We start from the raw sequence: 14,133 nt of genomic DNA on the forward strand, positions 1-14,133 counted from the left end.
CACCTGCCTTATATGAATGCATTTCTAGTTCATTTCTGTGCCATTTAGTTATATCGACAAGGGCACCTGCCTTATATGAATGCATTTCTAGTTCATTTCTGTGCCATTTAGTTATATCGACAAGGGCACCTGCCTTATATGAATGCATTTCTAGTTCATTTCTGTGCCATTTAGTTATATCGACAAGGGCACCTGCCTTATATGAATGCATTTCTAGTTCATTTCTGTGCCATTTAGTTATATCGACAAGGGTACCTGCCTTATATGAATGCATTTCTAGTTCATTTCTGTGCCATTTAGTTATATCGACAAGGGCACCTGCCTTATATGAATGCATTTCTAGTTCATTTCTGTGCCATTTAGTTATATCGACAAGGGCACCTGCCTTATATGAATGCATTTCTAGTTCATTTCTGTGCCATTTAGTTATATCGACAAGGGCACCTGCCTTATATGAATGCATTTCTAGTTCATTTCTGTGCCATTTAGTTATATCGACAAGGGCACCTGCCTTATATGAATGCATTTCTAGTTCATTTCTGTGCCATTTAGTTATATCGACAAGGGCACCTGCCTTATATGAATGCATTTCTAGTTCATTTCTGTGCCATTTAGTTATATCGACAAGGGCACCTGCCTTATATGAATGCATTTCTAGTTCATTTCTGTGCCATTTAGTTATATCGACAAGGGCACCTGCCTTATATGAATGCATTTCTAGTTCATTTCTGTGCCATTTAGTTATATTGACAAGGGCACCTGCCTTATATGAATGCATTTCTAGTTCATTTCTGTGCCATTTAGTTATATCGACAAGGGCACCTGCCTTATATGAATGCATTTCTAGTTCATTTCTGTGCCATTTAGTTATATCGACAAGGGCACCTGCCTTATATGAATGCATTTCTAGTTCATTTCTGTGCCATTTAGTTATATCGACAAGGGCACCTGCCTTATATGAATGCATTTCTAGTTCATTTCTGTGCCATTTAGTTATATCGACATGGGCACCTGCCTTATATGAATGCATTTCTAGTTCATTTCTGTGCCATTCAGTTATATCGACAAGGGCACTTGCCTTATATGAATGCATTTCTAGTTCATTTCTGTGCCATTCAGTTATATCGACAAGGGCACCTGCCTTATATGAATGCATTTCTAGTTCATTTCTGTGCCATTTAGTTATATCGACATGGGCACCTGCCTTATATGAATGCATTTCTAGTTCATTTCTGTGCCATTTAGTTATATTGACATGGGCACCTGCCTTATATGAATGCATTTCTAGTTCATTTTCCTTACAAAATTAATCCATCTTTACTTTTTATCTTCTTTATCATAGGAGTACATTATTAATTTTTATTTGGAAGGGTGTGTCTTCATAAATATTTATCCACTTTTTATCTTTCCATTTTTAGAAGTAGATCTTCAGTTGGCATTATCTATCAAGGATTGTGCTGATGTGAGTTAAACCCTATACATTATACAATGACTGACAGATCATTTTTACCTCATTACAGAGAATTTTTGTTGTCTGGTACAGTGAGATATACATTGACAGAAGTTACAAGAATTTTACTACTGGTGGAAAGGAAATTTGTTTTTGAGGTAATTTACATTTTATCTCTTTCTCAACCCTGGTCCATTCTTGTGTACCCTTTCTGTTGTGAGCATATCTTTCCTTATTATTGCTATTATTTTCTATATTACTGTGTTCCATACAGGTATTTGCAATATATATATATATATACAGTTGACAGGTCTTGACAACTTTGTCCCAACACACACTGTGACCTTTAATATTTTGTTACAAAGTTAGTCATATATCTCCACTCATTTTTGCATGCCCCACAAGTATGTGTATTTACTCAATTCACTCAATATGTTGGCAAAACCATTTCAGAAAGTGCCACTTAATATGTTAGTGAAACCATTAATTTCGTAAGGCAAATGAAGAATTACAAAAGCCAGTCACAACACAATCAATGCAAAAGTCCCCAACCACTACAATTTGACTGGACATTCAGTTTATGTCTCCAAGATGTTACAAATTGAATCAAACTTGGAGTGGACCAACATAGACCAAACATTTTAGGAACTATACTTGATACTACACTTGAAAACTCATAGGGAATTCACCCTAACTCTCAGAATTTTAACTTTCCATTGCAGTCTTATTAAGATTACAGTCAGTCATCAGTTTTCCCCATCCACAGTTTTTGTGATAATATTTACCCAAGTAATTGCATTCATTATCCTTCTTATTTTTCTTCTTCCTCTTCTTCTTCTTCTTAATATTAATATTATTATTATTACTATTGTTATTATTATTATTATTATTATTATTGTTGTTGTTGCTTCTGCTGCTGCTGCTGTTGTTGTCCATTATTACACCACACCATTCTCTTTGACTTTTTCTATTAGAACGTGCAGTTTACTTTAGAAAATTTTGTACAATTGTCATTGATTTTTCATCATGTTGCATTTCCATCTTCTGTCCACACCTAGAATTAGGTCAAAACATAACAGTCCTTTCAAGTGCACTGGATCCAGCAAGGGATCACATGTGTCAGGCATTGATTAAGATAAATGCAATAAATTGACAATGAACAGTGCAAAAACTAGTATGTAACTAGCCTTCGAGTGCTTTTGACTCTAAATGGGTCTTTCCAAAGGCAAATACAAAACAGACAAGACAAACAGAAAACACAAAAAGCATTCATTGATGTGATACTTATTGCAATTGCTCACAACCCCAAACGGAGTTCCAAGACTGGATTTGCCACTTTAGAACATTGAAGCCAAGCAATTTAAACCAAGACTGGATTTGCCACTTTAGAACATTGAAGCCAAGCAATTTAAACCAAGACTGGATTTGCCACTTTAGAACATTGAAGCCAAGCAATTTAAACCAAGACTGGATTTGCCACTTTAGAACATTGAAGCCAAGCAATTTAAACCAAGACTGGATTTGCCACTTTAGAACATTGAAGCCAAGCAATTTAAACCAAGACTGGATTTGCCACTTTAGAACATTGAAACCAAGCAATTTAAACCAAGACTGGATTTGCCACTTTAGAACATTGAAGCCAAGCAATTTAAACCAAGACTGGATTTGCCACTTTAGAACATTGAAGCCAAGCAATTTAAACCAAGACTGGATTTGCCACTTTAGAACATTGAAACCAAGCAATTTAAACCAAGACTGGATTTGCCACTTTAGAACATTGAAGCCAAGCAATTTAAACCAAGACTGGATTTGCCACTTTAGAACATTGAAGCCAAGCAATTTAAACCAAGACTGGATTTGCCACTTTAGAACATTGAAGCCAAGCAGTTTAAACCAAGACTGGATTTGCCACTTTAGAACATTGAAACCAAGCAATTTAAACCAAGACTGGATTTGCCACTTTAGAACATTGAAGCCAAGCAATTTAAACCAAGACTGGATTTGCCACTTTAGAACATTGAAGCCAAGCAATTTAAACCAAGACTGGATTTGCCACTTTAGAACATTGAAGCCAAGCAATTTAAACCAAGACTGGATTTGCCACTTTAGAACATTGAAGCCAAGCAATTTAAACCAAGACTGGATTTGCCACTTTAGAACATTGAAGCCAAGCAATTTAAACCAAGACTGGATTTGCCACTTTAGAACATTGAAGCCAAGCAATTTAAACCAAGACTGGATTTGCCACTTTAGAACATTGAAGCCAAGCAATTTAAACCAAGACTGGATTTGCCACTTTAGAACATTGAAGCCAAGCAATTTAAACCAAGACTGGATTTGCCACTTTAGAACATTGAAGCCAAGCAATTTAAACCAAGACTGGATTTGCCACTTTAGAACATTGAAACCAAGCAATTTAAACCAAGACTGGATTTGCCACTTTAGAACATTGAAGCCAAGCAATTTAAACCAAGACTGGATTTGCCACTTTAGAACATTGAAGCCAAGCAATTTAAACCAAGACTGGATTTGCCACTTTAGAACATTGAAGCCAAGCAATTTAAACCAAGACTGGATTTGCCACTTTAGAACATTGAAGCCAAGCAATTTAAACCAAGACTGGATTTGCCACTTTAGAACATTGAAGCCAAGCAATTTAAACCAAGACTGGATTTGCCACTTTAGAACATTGAAGCCAAGCAATTTAAACCAAGACTGGATTTGCCACTTTAGAACATTGAAGCCAAGCAATTTAAACCAAGACTGGATTTGCCACTTTAGAACATTGAAGCCAAGCAATTTAAACCAAGACTGGATTTGCCACTTTAGAACATTGAAGCCAAGCAATTTAAACCAAGACTGGATTTGCCACTTTAGAACATTGAAGCCAAGCAATTTAAACCAAGACTGGATTTGCCACTTTAGAACATTGAAGCCAAGCAATTTAAACCAAGACTGGATTTGCCACTTTAGAACATTGAAGCCAAGCAATTTAAACCAAGACTGGATTTGCCACTTTAGAACATTGAAGCCAAGCAATTTAAACCAAGACTGGATTTGCCACTTTAGAACATTGAAGCCAAGCAATTTAAACCAAGACTGGATTTGCCACTTTAGAACATTGAAGCCAAGCAATTTAAACCAAGACTGGATTTGCCACTTTAGAACATTGAAGCCAAGCAATTTAAACCAAGACTGGATTTGCCACTTTAGAACATTGAAGCCAAGCAATTTAAACCAAGACTGGATTTGCCACTTTAGAACATTGAAGCCAAGCAATTTAAACCAAGACTGGATTTGCCACTTTAGAACATTGAAGCCAAGCAATTTAAACCAAGACTGGATTTGCCACTTTAGAACATTGAAGCCAAGCAATTTAAACCAAGACTGGATTTGCCACTTTAGAACATTGAAGCCAAGCAATTTAAACCAAGACTGGATTTGCCACTTTAGAACATTGAAGCCAAGCAATTTAAACCAAGACTGGATTTGCCACTTTAGAACATTGAAGCCAAGCAATTTAAACCAAGACTGGATTTGCCACTTTAGAACATTGAAGCCAAGCAATTTAAACCAAGACTGGATTTGCCACTTTAGAACATTGAAGCCAAGCAATTTAAACCAAGACTGGATTTGCCACTTTAGAACATTGAAGCCAAGCAATTTAAACCAAGACTGGATTTGCCACTTTAGAACATTGAAGCCAAGCAATTTAAACCAAGACTGGATTTGCCACTTTAGAACATTGAAGCCAAGCAATTTAAACCAAGACTGGATTTGCCACTTTAGAACATTGAAACCAAGCAATTTAAACCAAGACTGGATTTGCCACTTTAGAACATTGAAGCCAAGCAATTTAAACCAAGACTGGATTTGCCACTTTAGAACATTGAAGCCAAGCAATTTAAACCAAGACTGGATTTGCCACTTTAGAACATTGAAGCCAAGCAATTTAAACCAAGACTGGATTTGCCACTTTAGAACATTGAAGCCAAGCAATTTAAACCAAGACTGGATTTGCCACTTTAGAACATTGAAGCCAAGCAATTTAAACCAAGACTGGATTTGCCACTTTAGAACATTGAAGCCAAGCAATTTAAACCAAGACTGGATTTGCCACTTTAGAACATTGAAGCCAAGCAATTTAAACCAAGACTGGATTTGCCACTTTAGAACATTGAAGCCAAGCAATTTAAACCAAGACTGGATTTGCCACTTTAGAACATTGAAGCCAAGCAATTTAAACCAAGACTGGATTTGCCACTTTAGAACATTGAAGCCAAGCAATTTAAACCAAGACTGGATTTGCCACTTTAGAACATTGAAGCCAAGCAATTTAAACCAAGACTGGATTTGCCACTTTAGAACATTGAAGCCAAGCAATTTAAACCAAGACTGGATTTGCCACTTTAGAACATTGAAGCCAAGCAATTTAAACCAAGACTGGATTTGCCACTTTAGAACATTGAAGCCAAGCAATTTAAACCAAGACTGGATTTGCCACTTTAGAACATTGAAGCCAAGCAATTTAAACCAAGACTGGATTTGCCACTTTAGAACATTGAAGCCAAGCAATTTAAACCAAGACTGGATTTGCCACTTTAGAACATTGAAGCCAAGCAATTTAAACCAAGACTGGATTTGCCACTTTAGAACATTGAAGCCAAGCAATTTAAACCAAGACTGGATTTGCCACTTTAGAACATTGAAGCCAAGCAATTTAAACCAAGACTGGATTTGCCACTTTAGAACATTGAAACCAAGCAATTTAAACCAGGAAGACTCGAAAAGAAAGCCATGCAAAAATAAAGTCATCATCTTTTTTTAGCTGGCACATTTTCATTTAAATAGTTCTTTCATTTTGCATCTTAGTTATCCAATAGCCTACAATTACTACTAAGGCAATGAAATATCTTGGATATAACTTGATGTTATGCAAATTTACATTGAAAAACAGATTGTGATATGGCTCATAGATTTCTACGTCAATATGAAATATGTTTCAGCATCAAAATGAAGTTGAAGCCAAGCTTTTATTCCTGTTGTAGTAGTCATGTAAAATTTTGTAACTTAAACGCTTTTTGTATTTTCTGTTTGTTTTATCTATGTTTTAATTTTGCCTTTGAAAAAGACTCATTTAGAGTTGAAAGTGCTTAGGCTATTTAGAAAAAAGTTAAGCACTATTCGTTGTCAGTTTTTTGCATTTATATATATATTTCTTGTTATGACCCAGAGAGTTAGGCGCAAGGGAGAATGAGTTTGATTGTTAGTTTTTACATTATTTAACAGTTATTGATTGTCAGACAGCCACTTACGTTTCATGCAAAAAATCTCTTAATTGAATTTCAACCAGATTTTATTGGCAGCTTGATGAGGCTTTGACTGAGGATAATTGTCAGCATTCTATGTCATCAGTTAGCAGATTCAAGGAAGCACTCTTTTATTTCATCATCATAAAGACTTCCTTATTGGACTTTAAACAAATTTAGTAGGATACTGGTGAAACCATAGCTGAGTTCCTTTTCTCAGCATCTAAATCATTTAGCAATGTTAAAACCACTTGATAGTCAGAATCATTTCCTTTACTGGGTTTTAAATAAATAGATGCCCAGCATTCTGCATCATCTTTCTGTGGGGTTACTTCCCCTGATAATTAGACTCATTTACTTTACATCTGCACAGTAACTTTAAACTTTAAAAAACACATTCATCTCATGGACTAGGTGTTCTGTAATGAAAATGGTGTAGTCTGGATATCCAGTATAGCCACCACAGTGTCCATCTTAGAAATCTTGTTCTGGGTACTGAAGACATATGCCAACTCTCCCGATTTAATCAGGAGTCTGCTGATTGTGTGTAGAAAACTTCATAGTTCCAAGCGGGAACAAAATTCTCCTGATTAAAATAACATATCATTCCGAGTAAACAGGAAGTAACAGGGCAATCGTTGTACAGACAAATTGAAATAACTTGGGCCTTTTTAGTTTCATATTTCCAAGTTGTTCTGAGTCAATAGGGAGGAACAGGACAAACTTTGTTTGACAAATTGAAATATCTTGAGGGTTTTTTTCTTCATATTTACTTGGTTCATCTGAGTTGACAGGGTATAAGAGGATATCCTTCCTATCAACCAATCAAAATATCTTGTGTTTTTTATATTTTCAGTGAAGAACTTGTAAAAACACAGAAAAATTGCTTAAAAGAAAAATTCTGATAATAATTCTCTTCAACCAGTAGCACTGTGAAAATTTAAGTAAAAACCTACTGGGTACCCACCGATCTTAAGAATTAGTTACCCAGGCATCTGATCAAAGGGAAATTGTATTAAATGGTCAATATTGGAGAGCTACATACAGGCACCATATAAATGAAGATGGCCAGAAGAACTGGAACCTTTCGAAATCACTGCCCCAATCAGCTGTTGATTTGACAGCCTTTGCTTTATAAATACATTTCAACAGCATGTAATGTGTGAATGTTAATGGTAATTCTGGGGCAACTGTAACATTGCCAGGCCAAATTAGTATTTACTTACCCTTTTGAGAAGGAGCTCCTCATGGATTTGAAAGACTGTACCTAATGATCTTTCTCAGCAGATGAAATATACATGCTTTTATTTTCATATCTATCTTTATTATCATTATGATTATATCTTTTTCAGCACATTGGTCAATCTGAATGGCTGGAGGATTCAGTGGTAATTTCTGAAAGAAAAATTTGCGACCCAGGGAGTTTATTCCTCAATGGTTTTTGTGGTAAGTGTTACATGTTTTATAAAGGAAACAAGAATTATTTACTGCCTTCCATTATTCAGACATATTTGAGAATTTGCTAGCTGTCAACATTGTTCATGTCTTATGCCACTTCTAGAACTTGCATTCTCCTGTTGACACACATACACACATACAAACACATTTAAGGTTGCATAATTTGTTAAAATCTTCTTTTCCTTTTAATGAAAGGTGTATACATCTCATGGTATATCATTGATACAATGTACATTCTCTCTCTCTCTCTCTCTCTCTCTATATATATATATATATATTTGTTGTTGTTGTTATGGAGTTTCAAGATAGGCCATATATGGCAGCCAGTTTAAACTAGTGGAAGAAGAACCCTGGATAGAACCACTGACCCATGGTAAGCTACAGGCAAGTTTTCTCACATACCTACATTGGCTAAGCCTGAGATCAAACCCACACGGACATAGGTGAGATGGAAATGGTCAGTAATGGAGATAACTTTAGACCACTTGACCACACTGGGCCCCAGGATAAATTAATGTGTGTGTGTGTGATTTTTAAGATATGATAATTATTTTACCAACAATTTCCTTGATTGCTCACCTTGGTATATAATAAAGAATATTTGTTGGGATAAACTAATAACACATTCAACAGTATAGACACGGACCAACATCTGTATTCATGCATCATATTTTATTTTCTACGTCATGAAGATCATGGTTGACATTGCAGTAGATTGGCTGAGCTTTTCAACACTAGCTACTATATTTCTAATAGGATTTCAATTTCTTACTTCTGATAAGATTTTTATCAAATTTGTCAAATAGTTTTATATTATCTTTGTGTTTGATGAGTTTGATCAAGATCTACTAATATTATTGAGGAAATCTTTTATCTGATTGGGTGTGCTTGTTGCCACACTGGAGACCAAATTACCATTAGATTTTACTCCCTCCTTTGCATATATTGTGACTGTCACAGACTGGATCAGTGCATATATTGTGACTGTCACAGTCTGGATCAGTACATATATTGTGACTGTCACAGACTGGATCAGTGCATATATTGTGACTGTCACAGACTGGATCAGTGCATATTAATGAGAAACCTTGCATCCAATTGCTGAGATTGATGCCTGTCTAGGTCAAGAGTCTATATTTCTTCTCCAGTTTATATCATAAATTGTTTGGATGACTGATTATGACCAAAAAATTTCATGTTAATTATGCTTTTATCTTTAGAAATATATTTTATCAGGATGTTGTAAAATAGGTTAAATCAACATGATATTATAAAGTTTGAGAGATAGGATGTATTCTTGCAATTCTAAGTAAACCTTCTTAGTGAGATGATCAAATTTTAAGTTATGTAAACCAGTAAGTGATATGAGGTCAGCATGGGTCTCTTGTAGAAACTAACTTTTGCATATACAGGAATTAGTAAGCTCAACTGCTTGTATATTGCAGTTGGAGTCTGAAGTCTAATAAGTATCAGACCAAGACCAAATATATGTGTCAACCCAATGATTGACAGGTCACCTTTGTTTAAAGACTTGCGATGCCTTTTGGTCACAGGCATATCTGCTGTCATGTATGACGATCTGATAGTGACCACTTAGGAGTCATGTTCTGGTGACCTAAGTTATTACCATAATTGGTAATTTTTTTCAACCAGTCAGATGAAGTCCTATACTTTCAGATGAAGTATACTTTCACATTTTGGAGACTGAGTAGTATGGCTGAAGAGCATCAATGTGTGCCAAATGATTTGATTGACTTTCAAATTTCTGAAAGCTGCATTTCCATTGGCTAATTCAAATGTTACCAGAACATAAGCTGCTAAGAAGTTGCTGTCAGATCTTCACGTAGGACAGTGGGGATCTGATTTTAATCAGATTACAGCCTATGTTTGCTGGTACAGTGTGACCCCGCTATAGCGCGCTCCGTTATGATGCAAATTCGGATATAGCGCAGTAGTGGTGTGGTTCCCGAAATTTCATATACATATATTTTTCTTGTGTACACAAAAAAAATCTTAAAAAGTACGAAAGAAATGTAAAAAGTTGCTTATCATTTTGACAAAGAAATTGCGTATGAATAATACAAAATAATCATGGCTTGGCTCCTGAAATTTTGTATGTATTTTTCTCATACACGGAAAAGTATTTTTTTCTTCTTAAAAGTAAGCAGGAAAAAAAAATGCATAAAAAGTTTATTCTGGGATCGCATAGGTCTTCTACAATGTCACAAATTTGGATTGTTTTTCCTTATTGGTGGCAAAACATATCATGTGGCTTTTTTATTTATTGGTGACATTGTTGGCTGTTTAAACTTTTATATACAACCATTGGTTTGGAGTGCAGAAATTCAGAGGCCCCATGAAAGGAAGTTGCAAACTGGATATAAAATGCACTGAGATTTATCTATTGTTACATAAACAAATTCTTTGTCCATACTGACAAACCATCTAAACAGTGCATTGTTATATCATAATCCTCTTATCTTGACATCTAGTATGAGGTTTGTATGTTGTGAAATATGCGCTTTTTTGTTGTTGACATTTCTGGTAAAGGAGATCAACCGGATGAGGCATTGTCTCATAATCTATCTTTCATCGCATTGTAGGCTGCTCACTTGTCATTAATATATTTACAAAGACTGATATTTGTATGTGGATGGTAAGAAAAATTCCTATTCTTTTCACTCAGAATTAAATCCTTCAGACACTCACGTTTTCTGTAATAATCTCTGTCATCAGAACACCTGCGTCTCTATGGTCCGTTGACCCTTTGTCTTAATTTTCAGACCCACGCATGGAAGGCAGCATCACACTGCTACCACAAATGTTAAAAAACAAAGAAAAAAAAATACATCTTACTTATTGGTTTATTCAGTAGGCATGGAGGGACAGTAACTTGAATAGTATAAACAATGGCCAATTCCTTTTTAAAAATGTACCCAGATAAAATAGTTTGCTGAAATTTCAAAGGAAACAGATTATCTTTGAAGCACCGACTGTTATGAAAACATACTCAGCAAATGGAAAAAATACAGTCTTAATCATGCAATGCAATTATTTGATGTTGCCGCCATAATAAGAAATGGGCATTCATTTGGTTCTCCAAAGCTGTCCTTTAGCAGTGACTTTAATAGTGCATGCACCCTTCATCAAAGAAAGCTGACTACAATCTTTCAATAACAGCAAAGAACTTTTCTTCAAAGGAAGTCAGTACCAAACTTAAATAAAAGTGATGGAATCTGGTGGATTTTTGCATCTTCCAACGTGACTGGAACACGTTAACTGTGCTGTAAAAGTTTCCTTTTTGTAGGGAAAACATTTATGCTTACAAACGCTACAAACGGCGGCTTAAAATGCCAACTAACCTTTACTGACTTGGAACTTACTTTAAAGTAAATGTGCTTCTTCATTCGTTACATGATTGTGCTGTGTTTTTCTACTGAATTCAGACTAATATGACCTGTAACAAAATTAATGAATATTTTAAAGCTGTGTGTGTGTGTGTGCATATTTTCAATGGAATCACTTGTACTGTGGATTAAATGTATATGATGAGATTCGCAGGTGAGTACATGGTATTGATACTCTATTCATGCTATACATTAGACATTTATATATAAACAGGATTCACGTATATGTACCAATTCATGGTTCTCTAAATAAAGTAAACTATTATATTATGTCTTCTCTGTTTTCACTACAGGTGTATTTCTTATTTAATATGCATCAATTTAAGATGGTAACTGTGCCGACGAAGCACGTATTTTCCTGCCTGCATTTATTACCCCCCCCCCCCAATTTGTTGGGGGTACATTTTCTTCAGCTTACTGACTTGGTTGCATATAACATGGTTCGGTACATAATGCGGTCGGGTTCTATGGCTCCCAACTACCGTGTTACAGTGGGGTGACACTGTATATTAAATACCATGTATAAATGAATGACAGTAACAGATTGTTATTTCTTGGTTGCAGCCACTCTCTCTATGCAAATGAAGCTTTTGTTTTGGGGGAAAGAAGTGCCATATGCATTGATGTGAAAACATGTCCTGTCATATTTATATTCATCATAATGGAGTGAATCAATCAGTGCAACTGTCCAATAACTAATCTCTCCATTGTATTTTTGTAATGGAGTGAATCAATCAGTGTAACTGTCCAATAACTCCATTGTATTTTTGTTTCTAATTTTGATTTAAGCTACACATAAAGCCATAATAAATGATTATTTGGTCAGGAAATGTCTAGTTGTTGACCATGGGAAGATGGAAATGTCTAGCTGTTGACCATGGGAAGATGGTAACCACTTCATAATGGACATTTTGGGGTGTACAGAGTACATATTATAACAGAAAATATTTTACTCATTTTGTCCAACTTTTTTATACATGAATTTGCTTTAAATTTTTAGATCTTTGTGCAAGGTATATACAAACATTACTTTAAACCATACATTTCCAAAAAATGTATGAAATTGTGATTCTTGTTTTCAGTTGACTGTGGGAAGGGGATGTTTTACAACAATCAGACAGGCTTTTGTGAATTCTGTCCTATTGGAACATACCAGCAGCTTCAAGGTAAAGAGAGTTGTCTCCCATGTAATTCATCCCAGACAACTAGTACTATTGGTTCCACAGCAGCAACAGACTGTATTGGTAAGTGTCTTCTGTGTATATTTGCATACAGGTGACACTGAATTTATGCCATACACGCATTGTTAAGGTTATTGTATAAATCAAAATTAGCATAAATTGAAAGTAATTTTGAAATAGGATACCTGAAAATTAAGAAAGTTCTTGGGAAAATTATACCTTAGAGTTTTGAAATAATGATTATATATTTGTAATTTTTAAACAAATTGATACATATAAAACATTAGTGAGCTACATGTGAATCACACAGTACATGGCACCAGTCATGACAATCACACAAATTAAATTTTATTTCATCATTATAAATGGCATTAAAATGAAAGCAGGTAAATTGAATTTATGTATAGTGAGTGTCACCTGTCTTCATTTACTTCTCTGAAATTAGCAAGTTTGTCTGTGTATTTTGGGAATATATTATGATTGTCATTTCCATCAGTCCGTGTGTTTATTAGTTGTTTTCCCTGTAATTAGGCTCCCCCCCCAAACAAAATCAACTAAGTTTTGTGCTAATAATATCCATCCATCTGTTGATCTAGGATGTCATTTTCAAAGAAAATTTTACATTATTTAAGAAGAGATATCTGGGCATGCATGTGCTACTAATGTATTGCAATAGAATTTGGTATTTGTAATACCATATATACTCCCTTATAAGTCGAGTCAAAATGCAAATAAGAAAGGTCCTGATCTGCCATAGCATGATATGCCTGCATATCAAGGTCTATGTTTTTGTTCTACTGATTAGCCTTAAAAAACTGCACAGACCCAGATCTGCCAGTGCATTATGCAATGATAGATATGGGTCTGTGCATTTTGTAGATGGTCTCAACTTATAAAAAAATATATATGGTACTAAAGACGTGTTAAAGTAAATGGTAATTACTTTTGTGTGATATATATAGTGTTACATGTTGTCAACAATTTTATAATTCATATTCTGTACTTTTAGCTTTTAATAAATTGAAACAAGAACACAATATGCTTTTGCCTGGAAACACTTGCAGATTTAATTATCACCATTAACCCAGATATATGGATCATCCAATTTTCTGGATGCTGACCCAAGAACTTTTTCAACCTTAAAAATAAAATTTATAATTACAACAATGAAATGAATACCAGATTATGCAAATGTTGTGACCAGACCACATTTGATTTCATTGATAGGTAGCAGTATTATACATCATGCTAATTAATAAGCTTCTTATTTCTCCTAATATTTTCTAGCATCTTTTGGACATAGACTAAAACATGGCTGCCTTTGCTGA

At 35.0% G+C, this 14,133-nt stretch overlaps 1 protein-coding gene across 1 annotated transcript in view; it reads left to right on the forward strand.

Annotated features, from left to right (window-relative positions):
* The window catches only part of LOC149806280 (uncharacterized), a 386,203-nt gene that overhangs the window by 198,934 nt on the left and 173,136 nt on the right, over positions 1-14,133 (forward strand). Inside the window, exons 29-31 of the mRNA XM_089935557.1 lie at positions 1,521-1,608; positions 8,112-8,205; positions 12,707-12,868. Coding sequence (XP_089791683.1) covers positions 1,521-1,608; positions 8,112-8,205; positions 12,707-12,868 — 344 coding nt within the window. The remainder of the gene's footprint in view (positions 1-1,520; positions 1,609-8,111; positions 8,206-12,706; positions 12,869-14,133) is intronic.

This window comes from Sinohyriopsis cumingii, chromosome 2 (assembly GCF_028554795.1).
Source record: "Sinohyriopsis cumingii isolate HCF-2022 chromosome 2, ASM2855479v2, whole genome shotgun sequence".
In the NCBI taxonomy this organism is placed as follows: Eukaryota; Metazoa; Mollusca; class Bivalvia; order Unionida; family Unionidae; genus Sinohyriopsis; species Sinohyriopsis cumingii.